Source organism: Micromys minutus, assembly GCF_963924665.1.
Source record: "Micromys minutus genome assembly, chromosome: 15".
In the NCBI taxonomy this organism is placed as follows: domain Eukaryota; kingdom Metazoa; phylum Chordata; class Mammalia; order Rodentia; family Muridae; genus Micromys; species Micromys minutus.
The window spans coordinates 58,226,978-58,240,316 of record NC_137984.1 but is presented as its reverse complement, the minus strand read 5'-3'; the positions used below and the strand labels follow the sequence as shown (position 1 = coordinate 58,240,316).

General features: G+C 35.4%; 1 protein-coding gene across 16 annotated transcripts in view; it reads right to left on the bottom strand.

Moving 5' to 3' along the window:
- Positions 1-1,542: 1,542 nt before the first annotated feature.
- The window catches only part of MBNL1 (muscleblind like splicing regulator 1), a 146,507-nt gene continuing 134,710 nt past the window's right edge, over positions 1,543-13,339 (bottom strand). For 9 of the 16 annotated variants that reach the window (XM_080929417.1, XM_080929414.1, XM_080929415.1 and 6 more), the window contains 4 exons: positions 10,162-10,197; positions 9,379-9,473; positions 6,538-6,612; positions 1,543-4,889 (listed from right to left, as the gene is read on the bottom strand). In XM_080929417.1, the coding sequence (XP_080785543.1) occupies positions 6,556-6,612; positions 9,379-9,473; positions 10,162-10,197 (188 nt within the window). In that variant the 3' untranslated portion in view covers positions 1,543-4,889; positions 6,538-6,555. The remainder of the gene's footprint in view (positions 4,890-6,537; positions 6,613-9,378; positions 9,474-10,161; positions 10,198-13,339) is intronic. The other 7 variants (XM_080929418.1, XM_080929410.1, XM_080929420.1 and 4 more) reach the window with 3 other exon arrangements.

The window sequence follows — 13,339 nt, the reverse complement described above, 5'->3', positions numbered from 1 at the left end:
CATTGTGGAAACAGTGTCACACTGGCTGAGGATGGTAATAACACTGGGGCCACAATAAAGTCATTTTAATGAGCCATTTTGACATAATGAGATTGAATTTAAAATGAATATATATCATGAATTTAAAATGAATTTATATCCTAAGCTTTTGAAAATGTATAAACCCTTAAGCATCACTGTCACACAGTTATGTCCCCAAACATATAGTGGACCACCTCAACTGCTAAAGTGATTGCTCCTGAGATGCTTCAGTAAATGGAGTTTTATCAAACAGAAGAATAACATGGTGTTACTATGCAGGTTCCTTTTACTTGTGGACGCCTAGCTGCATGACGGAAGCTACCATTCCAGTGTCTCAGAGAGATTATGCATAGTCATATACTGCTAAGATGCCGGGCCATGCCAAAGCATACACTAAACCCCTGGGATGGGTGATGAAGTAATGGATATAGCAAATGGGTTTGCTTTTTCTGTGTAAGAAAGGGTTGTTACCTAAAAGAGGGTCCCACCCTATGAGCTGAGGACTTCTGTAGTAATAACTCCTTCTGAATGTGTTTAAAAGAAAAATTATTACATGCAATATTTTTCAGATATGTTCAATTGTTGTTGCTTCATGTGGAGTCATGTCCATGTTACAATAGATTTTTCTGGTAGTATTTTCATCAGTTAAATACACCTGGAATAGAGGTTGGGGAGACGGCTCAGCAGTTAAGAGGGCCTGAGTGTAATTCCCAGTACCCACAACTGCCTGAAACCACAGCTCCACAAGGTCTGGCAGCCTCTTCTGGCTTTCCCAGGCATCCACACACATGTGGCAGATAGTTATATCGTCAGCCAAACATGTATGAAAGTAAAATAATAAATCTAAATCTTTAACAAAAGACTGAAGATATTTGAAAGATGAACTAGAAAACTAGTTCTTTATGGTATTCAAAAAAATTGTAAAGCTTTCTTCTTTTAATGAGTGCCATAACATAAATGTCCAAAAGAACTTAAACAAGTAATAGAATGGTTATCCGGTTATCTATAACTCATATCAATAACAATACATCAATCACCATTATTCTTTGTAATAAGTTTTGGATATTAAAGAAATCAACTTTCAAGTGAGACGTCTGCAGCCTCTGACAAATACTAAGGGCCAGAGTGAACACAAACTAAATCTAAACGAGGAAATACACATTTTTATATTAGAATCTGCTCTTCACAGGTATCAGGTATGGGGTACAAGTATCACCAGCTATTAAGACTTCAAACTATAGCTCATGCAAACACAGTCATGTGATCTATGATCCCCCCCCACAAATTTCTCATATACCACTTAAAGTAGTAGAGCAGCTTCTGGAGAAAGCATTGGTCAAATATCAGTTATGTAGTCAGTTTAGCATCTCGGCATCCAGAGACAACTGTTCAGAAAGTATTAACTGCCTTTGTAGCAATGCTTTAAATCCAGAAAATTTATACATGACTATGTTCATAAAGATGTACAAAAGGATGTGCAATGTAAAGAAATAACTTACTACTCAATCTCAGATAAACAAATATACTTAAAAAAGAGAAGTTTTATTAGGGCAATTTCACTTTATTTTTCCATACAGCAAAGTCAACTACTGCACTAATAATAAAAGAAGCATAAAACAAATTGCAGCCCTAGACAAAATACATAATTTTAAGCAACTACAAGCAGAAAGTAAGTTGTGATTACATAATAGTAAAACCAAGCACACTGTCCTTTCAGCAGATGAGAGTGCGTGGGTTGCTGGTAAGTGCGACATTAGGAGCCAGCTGGAGTGACAGCTGGGCAGCCAAGTCATTAAACAAGTGGCCATTGTCACTTTTTGCTCTTTTGAGTGTTTCTGAGTTGAAAATTAAAACTTTGAAATTTGAACTTTATTTTCACCTGCAGAAAGAACAAGATCTAGAGCAATTAAAAAACAACCACATACAACTACAGGTGTGCTGTTTGGTTTGCCTGTTTATGGTTTACATTTTGTGAAAGTCAATAGTTGTTTTGAAGATTTCATTTTGTGAACATTAAACCATTGAAATTAGTAGATATTGATCTTAATAATATATGTCCTTAGCATAGTTCTTTCTCTCTTTTTATTGAAGTTTTAAACATGCAGTAGTTTTGAAAACAATGTAAGGAATATCTCATCCATGATTTCACCTTAGTGACTGAAGTACCTGCTTGTTTTTGGTAATGATCTTCAGGCAGATTGGGCCCAAAGGAGTTTTGTCAGTCATGAGATCTTGGAAGGATGGCAAATCTTTCCAGCTGAAAAAATCCTGGCAAACTACAAGCTGTCCACAAAAAGCAAAGCAATGTGTTTGAAGGGTATGGAGTGCTAACTCTGTGCCACTTTTGCAAGCAATTTTGCTCAGTCTGTCATTCATTAGCCTTAACAAAACTCCTTGTAATTATAGACGTTTTTATTCAAAATAAGATCTTGCTATTATACAGGTTTCTCTCTTTTGACTATATACAGAAGTGCAAAAAGTCAACCTTCTCTCTAGACTTTCCAACATGCTAAATTGCAGCATCATCAACCCTTAAGAGTTTGCACACACGCTAAAATTCTTATCACGTAAACTTTGAGTATTTGGATTATCAACAAAAAGTCCCTTGTCCTATTTATTGATTATGCAGCTTATTTATAACAAGGCCTGATATTCAGGGATTTCAAAAATATTAAACAATAGTTAAACATTTGAAATGGATACAGTAGAAAATAAATTTTATTCTAATATCTAGGATCTAGATCTTCTCATAATAACTAATTACAAACAAAATAAATCATCAAAATATTACTCAATTGTCTGCCAGGATTGTTGCCATAGCAACAACTTAACTTCTTACTTAGCAATGATTATATATTTATAAGATATCCATATAAAAGATCTTTGTTCTTTTAATGAAAACTAGACAAGAACAGTGACTAACATTCTTACACTGTAATATTAAATCAGTAAAATATAAATCATTTAGTTGACAGTAATGTGGGTATTCATGACACTACATGTAATTTAAAACTGAGCATGTTATGAAGAAAAAACTACTTTATTTTTTTTGTATTTTGAAAAGTTCATTGGCAAAATCTAAGAAAACAATAATCTAAAAACTGAAATGGTATTCAACTGTTAATAGAAAATGAAAATCTAATAAATGTAGGAAAAGGAAAACTACATTTTAAGAAGAAAAATAAGTAATATTCTAAAATGTAACTAACTACAATAACATGTGAAGTCACCGCTACTCTCTTAACACGATTGAAATTACATTGGTATGGGTTCCAACCCGTAATGTAATAATCTAAGGCTTTAATAGATGTACAGTACAATCAGTAAAATCAACACATCAGTCTTATATTAGAAAGCATCTCTCTCAAGCATAAAAACTTGCAGTAAACTTGGAAGTATGGAGAGTTCTATAACAGAACTCTCGCTTCTCCCATTCCACACTAGAACTGCCAGTGACCTGGCCCTACTCAGCGATTTTTAGAACTGCTGAACACAGCAAAAAGATCCTTGCTAGCTGCAGCATCCAAACCACAAAAGCGGAATTCCTTTGGATGAATCCATTCTTAAAAACTGAATGCACATCTATTTTTAAAACTTTTAAAAGGCTTTCTAAGGCTATAAGCAGTTAATCTGAACAAAAGAATCACATATAAAATTCACCCATGTACTTAACCCACCCAATTACTAGGTTAATTAAACATTTCCCATTTCATATTTTGGTTTATCATGCATCTGATGACAGTGTTGTTCTCTTTGTTTAGAGTCACTATTTTGAATGTGACTGTAATGAAGCATTTAAGCAAACGTGAACCCATTTCTGCAAAGCATTTATAGTCTTTTGACTTTTGACAGAGGCTATAAATAGAAGCAAAATAATTTCCTCAAACATTTTTTTGTTATTGTGTCTCAGAAATGGCATATCCCTTTTGAATAACATGTTATATAGTAGAGTATGCATAAATATTACACTACAATGCATTAAAATAATTTTATATATCTATTATATATATATATCCATATGTGAAAGGTTATCTGTATTGAGTTTGTGTTGTGCTGTCTAATGTTACTGTAAAGTTAAATTGGCCATTTCTGAGACAACTTTGGTTTCAAAAACAAAAAAGAAAAAAATGGTGCCCTTTGATTGATTAGTACTAGCAAATAAGCAACAGAATATGGCTCCAAAAACAATAACACTGAAGAAATAATACTCTAATTTGATGTACAGTCTATGGCACTTCATGAGAATCCTTAACAACATGGTACTTAAAGCCATGATGTGCTTTAAAATATACACAGTTGTGGTTTTGCTTGGCACATTCATCTCTGTCAGACCCTCCCTCACCATGTCTTACAATCTATTACAGTAAAAATATTACTTTTAAACAAAAACGCCTGTGCATGCGCGCTCAGCTCTAACGGCGGTTTTAAATACAAGGTGCACCTTTGTTACTTGTAAACCTTGAAAGAAATAAACTTACTTTTAAAAAATTATATCTTGGTCTACAGACGTACCAATACATAATAGAATCATGGTTACACCATAGTCTGTCTTTTCAAGATGGCATGAATATATAGGAAACTAATTATGTATGCATATTTTAATGCATAACTCTGTGCTACAAAAGAAAGACAATGTTGTTTTAGATAGGAATATCTCCTCAGCACAGACACCAATTGGATGTACAAAGTGTGTAGGCAACAGTGTGCAGCAGGCTCCCATGTCGTCTTTTCTTCTGGTTAACATGCAATACGTGGATTTCTTGAGGCTGAGGGATTTTTTGTGTGTGTTGCTTGACAGTATATACAATATGGCTAATGACGTCGTCCTTACTCTAATCAAGCACACTGTCCTTTCCTCTTTGAATGATCTAGAATAGAAAAAGAGACAGTCTTTGTTAAAACATATAATTACTTAAAGCATTTTTCAATATATAGGAATATACACATACCACACACACACACACACACACACACACACACACACACACACTTTGATACATAGACAACACGCTGACAAATACTCCTTGTAAACTTATAACCAACAAAGTAGTTTGCTTTTTCCATGCACTTGACCAACTATGAAGTAAAACTGCTTTTTATACCTTCCCCCCTTTTTGAGACAGTCTTAAACTGTGTATCCTGCGTATTCTGGAGCTTGTCATGTAGACCGGGCTAGCCTGATTTCACAGAAATCCACTCACTTTTGCTTCCCACGTGCTGGGTTTAAAGGTATGCACCATTGTGCCTGGCAAGAACTACTTTGAGAAAGTTTAAAGAATGGACAAAAAATGCACCTAAATAACTTAACTGCAACATATCTTTGGGAGGGCTCTTCAGTCTTGACTCATTTTTTCAGTAAATGCCTCTCACCCTCTGGCCTCCTTTCTCTCTCTCTTGGAATCTATGTGTCTGGCTCTTGCTATAAATTCTCCTCTCTTGGTTTTTCTACTACCCCTGCAAAACCTGATTTGTGTTCTGTCCCCACTTCAAGGTCTCTTCTCTTACACAAGCCTTCCCTGTTAAATGCCTTCTTTTATAACTACCTAGAAGAGAAACTCTTGCACCTCTACCTCCAAGGAAGCTCATTACAAGTCCTCTAATTCTGGCTCACAGTTGTGAGATCATTCACATCATTACAACACTAATGTGGAGACTAACACAAAGCAGTGCCAAACTTTACTTGCAAATATGGAATCAAGCAAATAAAAGGAAGCAACAAAGAACCACCAGCCACCCACAGCCAGGACTGAGTTTTAAATGGCTCTTTGTGAATGTAAAAATATAAGTACTTGTCATGCTTCTAAGTGCATGAACTAACTGAAGTCTGTATATGTTGAATACATCTGTGCTCTATGGATGTAAAAAGCCAACTCTGCAGGTATTGAAAACAATGTTATGCAAAGCAAGCACAAGCTCCTAAGCCTTTGTAAGGAACAGCAGTATCTTCTGCACCTTAGTCATCAGGCTATCTTGAAGCACTAAGTATTCAACTGATAAATAATTAATTCAAGCTCCAATTAAAGACATGTGGACCATTTTTCCCTACTGATCTTGGATACAGTCATACATGAGATGAGATGGGTACATATTTTCATGTAGGAATGAGTAAAATAATAGTTAAAATAGTAACGTGCTGAGTCTCCAAATAAGTACCTATGAACCAAACCTACTCCACTGTCTATTTTGAAAACAGGCATTTTCTTGAAGTACAGCTACATCCACTTATTTATATATTCACTAATTGTTTTCACACTAATGTGGAAAAACTACAGAAGAAACTGAATATCCCATATACCCCAAAATCCTGGCCTGTGTCTTTATGGTGCCTTCAAGGTAAGCTCATCGAACCTTGACTCATGTCTTCTAATTACCTTTTCTGTACTTTATTTGTACTTATATTTATTTGTAATATAAAATAAAAAACTCAAAATACATTATCCTTCAATATTTTGTATTTTAAATGTTAACATATTCCAACCACAAATATAGAGTGGTTATATTGCATAATAAACTTACTGTTTTATGACGACAGCTCTACATCTGGGTAACATACTTGTGGCTAGTCAGATGTTCGGCAGATATTATGGGTATCTAGCAAATAAAAAAGTGTTTAATGAAAGATCCATGCAAGCAAGCCAAACACCAAGAGGTGAAAACATCTTAATATTAAACTTATAAAAACAGTGAGATTCAGCTGTGAGGTGACAGCCGTCATCTGGTCAACATGATATTAAGTTAGTGTAAATGCAAATGCCAGAGAAGCAACTCACTGCTTGTAATCTTCATGTTAAATACTATTCTACAAATGTTACCAGTACTTAGGAAGTAAGAGAAGTTCAGTTATCAAAACTTCATGCAGAGCAGTTGTTAAAAGAAGCCCTTTTTGTTGGCCTACACACACACACACACTCCGCGTGCATACAGCCCGTGGTTTCAAATTCTTAGCAAAAATACAGAAATCAAGAGTAAAAAAATGACTTGCCTAATTTTGTGAAAGCAAATTTTTAACATTTCATTCAGATCAGAGTGTTTAACTTTTGCCTCAAATTAAAAATACCAAGTGTGAATTACAAAATAGTAATTAAAACTAGCTTGGAAAGAGAAGAGGTTTTTCTCCTTAGCAGACTTCAGCATTTCTACTATGCATTTCATTGCATTTAGGTAAGTAGTCTGAAAGCTGGAGAAAAAAACACAAGAAGAAACCAATCCAGAGGTTACTGTTTCCAATCTATGAGAGTGCCTGATTCTTCTCAAGCTCCACTTAAAGACTGGTGACTGGAGGAGGAGCCCCACAGCCTCAGTATAGCAGAGCCTGAGGGCTTACAGCACTGAACCTGAGCAAAGCAACTGGTGCGTGTGTTTAAACTTATTCTGTACAAAGATACTAAGTCCATTTCAGAAAGTCTGTTGGAGTAACAATGAAGTCACATTCCTGAATGTTTTTGTTGTTTTCATCTAATTTAAATATCATTAACTATCTCCATCTACTAAATCACTATGTGCTTTATAATTGTCGTTTCTTAGCTGACATTTTACACAGTTTTACAGCATTGGCAAATGGCACAACAATGTGCTCCAAGTGTAATGAAGCTTCTCATACCATTGTTCCTGCTGCTGCAGGACAGGATGTTGCACCCAACAGTGTAGAAGCATCAAAGATGGGGCTGTCAAAACATACCAAGGAACTTCAACACCACTCAATGCACATGAGGGGCCAGCGATAAAGTTCTGCATGCATGAGCTATATCCAGCACTGCTAATGTACTGTAGGCATATACATACGTATATGTATATGTAGATATAATATATGTATATATATATATATATATATATTATATATATATCCATTCCCTTTTCTTTGGTTGTAAAAATGTAACAGTATAAAGACCCACGAATTATGTATGAAATGGTCACAGCACAATGCAAGAACCCAAGTGGCCAAGGGCATGTTGAATTAGCTTTGCTATAGTTGTGCTTACACCAGCAATTCTATGGTCATACATGACACACACACGAGCCTCCAGAATAATTTATGTGCACCATAAATGGACTGCATTGAATCCATATATTTCTACTAAACCAACTATCATGCCACATATGCACACACTTGTGTTCTTTTATATATATGAGTCTTGTGTGTTTACATAAATCCAATTGTATTTTGATACGTCTAAAAAACTTTTTTCAAAGAAGTGTTCAAGACTTGTCTGAAACTTAAAATTAAATCCATTTAGAATTATGTTCTTGAAAGTTATTAATGACTATATTAATAGCTGAAAATTCATCAAAAGATGATATATTGAGAAAATTAAAAGGTTGTCACAATAATCAGTTGGTGTGATTATCCTAGGGGTATTATTGCCGAGTTCACCTGAAAAGGCTTCTCTTTACTCTAACCAGGCTCCATCTAACCTCAGTCAGCAGGCCATGTGTAATCCGTTTTTGTGCCTTTCATATATCACCAACTCTACTGAACTATGCTATCCTAACATGCTTATCTGCATACTCAAGGCCAGATTTATTTCTAAAATGTTTCTAAAATGTTTTTAGAGCTAAAAATATTTTCTTTAAAGAAAATTCATAAAATGCTGGTGGGAGTAATATCATTTTTAAACTTTAAATACCTTAAATGGCCATTTTACTTTAACTAGTCCATTCTTGTTCATGTAATCTAAGTTTATGTAGGTCACATCTGTGTAAAAGAATTCTGTATGTTCTTTTCCTGCATACTCTGACTATAGGATAACTGTGATCATACAGAATTTATATATCTCCAACTTCTATGCAGCTTAATTTCATTTTTCATTTAAAACAGTGAAAATCATAACTGAAAGATGCTGTATATAAAAGTAATTAATTTTAGTAAGCAATTTGTTATCAAAAATTATATTTTGAAAATTGTATAAAAACAACTATTTACCAGAGTGGTCATTTGTGGCATGGAAATGCATTATATATTTTCCTTTTTATGAAGAATTTAGGAAAGATAAAAAAAACATATATTAGATGCTTTAATAATTACCTCATAATTGCTTTCATTTGGTTGTCCAAAGTACAGTTAAGAAAACTGAGAATTGCTTGTGTAAATACCAGTTTAGTAGCTTCAGAAACAGAGCTGTGAAAACTTTGAGCACTTATAAATGGCATAAAAGCAATCTGCTATTTGTCATCATGAGAATGTGTAGGCCAACAAGAGGTATCTTTGAAAACCCATGCTCATGAAAGCACCCTCTACAACTCTCCCACAGACACGACTCCCACTTAGTATAATGGGAGATCATGTGCTAACAATAAAGCTGTTGAACTGGGCCCTATGAAAATTTGTTTTTTAAGAAACAAAGCTGTAAATTAGCAAACCTGGTTGGCTGTGGCTGTTGCAGCGAAGGGAACACTTGTGGCAGATGTTGTTGCTGCGGACACAGTGGCTGGCGTAGCACCGTGCACCATGGGAACTTTCGGAGGGAAAATCATATAAGCAAACATACAGAAGAGTGTAGCAATATGGGAACCATGGCAACATGGAGGAGATCATTGGGCATGGTATTTATCATAGCAAGAAGCCATGTGATAGGACATCATCACCAGCGAGTGACATGCAATCACAGAGCAAAGCAGGACAACATTCCAAGGAGAGAAGGGAAGAGAGGGATGAAAGAGAAAAAAAAAAAGGGAAGGGGGAAAGCTTGTTACCATTAAATCAAGAAAATTGACACAAACAGGCTTAATTTGCTAAGTTAAAAAAAACAAGAATTCTATATAGTGTTTATAGACATTAAAGTATAAAATAAAATAAAGGTATTTACTTTGTACAGTTATCCATTTGAATAAAAGTTATTTTTTTATTATTCACTATTATGAAAATAGACAATCATTACTTTTATGAGATAGACTTGTTTTTATATACCAGAACTCAGAGTCCAATCAAAATCCACTAATAGTGACTAAAGGAAACTTGTGTGGAAAGAAAACATTTATGTGGGACCATGTCAATTAAATAGAAAATGGCATTTAATTGACAAGTGTTAGTAAAAAGGAAATGGATTTGCCCAATAGATATAAGTTGAACTTAGCAGTGGATTTTGAGGGGCTGTGAGATGCACCATAGGTTTAAGATAATCAAGAAACAAAGCTGGCACCTACCAACACTTGTAGCGGGTGTCATGCACAATATTGAGCCTGCCCATCATGCATTGCAACAGGAAGGTGGATTTGAAAAGGGAAAAGAATTAAAACATCCCATCACACGTGTAATTAGGAAATTCATTTGAACAAAGAAGAAACAATGTTATTCTGGGAACAGTGGTATGCACATGTCAGAATGATCACATCACAGGAGCACAGTGTCTGTTAGCGCTGTCCCAAGGGAGGAGTGAAGCCAGCTCACTGTGTGCTGGTATACTTTGTTTCTCTTAAATGCTGCTTACAAATAGAGTACTTCCAAAAAAATTTACACCTACTTAACTCTTTAGAAGAAATTCTGTAATGCTTTTATTTAAACCCACCTGCTATCTCTCTTACTGCTTTGCTACTTGCAAATATGACACATGAATGCATTAATGTTTTCTTTAGACTAACTAAACACCCTGAATAATTAGAAATAATATTTACTACTAAAATGCTAAGAGCTTTGATGCACAAAACTGACCGGACGATGTAATGAACAGAAACTCATTTTAACTTCTGTGCTTTGTTCCTCTGCTCACTGTACCAGCAACCATACAGACACAAACAAGGCTGGAAGTCTCCAGACAAAACTTTATTTACTGGGCTATGAAGCAATAAATAAATAAACAGTATGTAAAAAATTGAAAATTCATTTCTTTAGTTTAGAATTCAAATGCAGAAAACATACTGTGGGGAGCATACTTGCTTCGGAATCTCAAACTAGTTTATCTGTTGGTATCTGGCAAAAGAGACTGATTTTCACTGCTAGACCCACAAGACTTCTTAGATTAGCCAATGTTTATGAAAACTCAAAGGGAAGAATCTGCTAATTAGACTTCGATAAACACCCTGAGTGGGAGCTAATGAGGATGCACAGGTGTCATGTGGGGCGTTAGTCCTGGTGGTCTGAATGTGAGAACTAACTACAGATGCACCATCTAAAGCTCCTGCTGTTCTCTGGCACTCACGTACTGAAAACCTGCCTACTTTTATCAAGTACGCACCACACTCACATATGGTGAACATGTTCTGTCTACAAGATAATTTTAGATTCCTAAGTTTTAAAATACAAAATGATTTTGTATTTCTATCTAAATCTCTGAATCTTGGCACACCCTGTTTAAATACTTGCAGCATCTGTGATGAACATTTGTTAGAAAAATATCTGCCAACTGAGTCTTGTCAGAGGTGATTTTACACAACAAACTGCCATTGAGAAACATAACTGAAATGCAGATCATCAACTGGCACTGCAGCTCCATCTGCAGCTCCATCTGCAGTGCCTCTGTCACTACTGTCTGACTGACCACGGGCAGCAAGGTCACACTAACCTGACTGCGGGATACAGGGAAGTAAGCAAATATTCTTAGGGAACGCAGTGTGTAGACACTTGAAGAGATTTGTAATTTGCTACTACTGCTGTGTATAGACTAGGGAGCGGGCAACAAGAACAAAAGAACAGACCAGTAACAGCGAATATAATTTGTGACAACAGAGCAAGCAGAGCTACATGCTGGGTCTAGATTTGTATGAGCACTATCTTCCAGGGCAGGAGGATTCGGGAAGAAAATGCAGAGGAAAGCAAAGGGGTACAGTGTACTGCTTAAGGAACACTGAGACTACTCAAAGATTATTCGAGTTACAGGTTTTGAATTGAGTATGATGCTACAGTTTTCCTACTGTATTTTATTCTCTCACAGGCGCACAACTGAGCCTGTGCGTACCGGAAGTGAGCTGACCTTATACATCTCTGTATACAGAGTTAACATCTCTGAAACCTTAACATTTCCTGATTGAATTTTCGTTTGGGTTATCGCCCTCATCATTGTAACCAATGCACACAGCTCAGAAGGGATTTGTAGCAAATGAACACAAGGCAGCGATGAAAATACTAGCTGGGGTGCAGAGACTCAACACATATGGACATGGTGCTGTAGGACCCTCTTACCAAAACCAAAAGTCACTTTTGAAATGACTGTAATATTCATCCTTACTTCCAATGGGTCAATTTGCTAATTATGAACAAATAGTCAATTTAAAATTTCCCTCAACTTTTCACACAAGCCAAAATTTTAGCAAATTTCATCAGTTTCCAATTTCTCCTATAAAGATGTTTGCACAGCAGAATGGTGTGGTTCTGAGAAATGTGTCACTGTAATTACATTGTAATTACCTTTTAAATTAAAATTTTAGTTATTTGTGTGAATATAAAAATAAAATGGTAATTAATAAGTAAATTAAAAGTATAGTTACTAATATGTTAAGGAGAAAAAATAAATAGAAGAGAGAAATGTTATAGTTAAGGAATTGTGTGATAATTTTTGCTTATTTAAGTTTATAGTAAGAGTTACAGAGATAGTTTGAGGTGCTCTAAAAATAATAAATATTGTTTTGATACTTAACACTTGCAGTCAATTAAACTGTTAAAACTGCCATTCAAATGTGCCAATAGCTTCCTTATTTTTATTGTTAATAAATATTTTAAGCATAAATTAAAAACTATAAATATTTACACTTATATTGATTATAACAAAAGTGACAGGCTAAAGATTATTCTGCCTTCCTGGTCCAAACACCTACACCACCATCTAACAGCTTCCTGGCCTTTTCTTTATTTCTGGTAGTGCTATAACATGAGCCAACACAGAAGTTGCCTTAAGTAAACTGGTTTACCACTTTGAAAAACTGTCTGCTAGTGTTGTTTGAGAGAAATGATATACTTCCAAGGAAAGAAAAACATTACGGAAAGCTCAAGATGGAGGACACAGAAGTGGAGCCATGACTATTATGCCTGAGCCTATTCTTTCCTATCACTTTGCTGTTGGCAGATTCTTAAGGCACAGCCTACATAGGAGCTCATGAGCTCAGTCCAGGATGCTCGAATTCAAGGCCTTGCAAACATGTAATAGATACAGTGAAGCATAGGGACTGAGTGAAAATAGAACATCTTAGAACCTGGGCTACACTGGGTAGGAGACAGAGTGGAAAGATTCCAGAGGATACCCTCAGAATTCTCTCAGGAATGCGTTTTACCTCCTTCAGGTTCAGTGAAATTAGAACTTGCCTTCATTTATATTTAAGGCAAAAAATAAAATCAGTGTCACTGAAAATCTTATTTCTGGCATATTGAAGGGGTAAAATTAATTTTTAAACA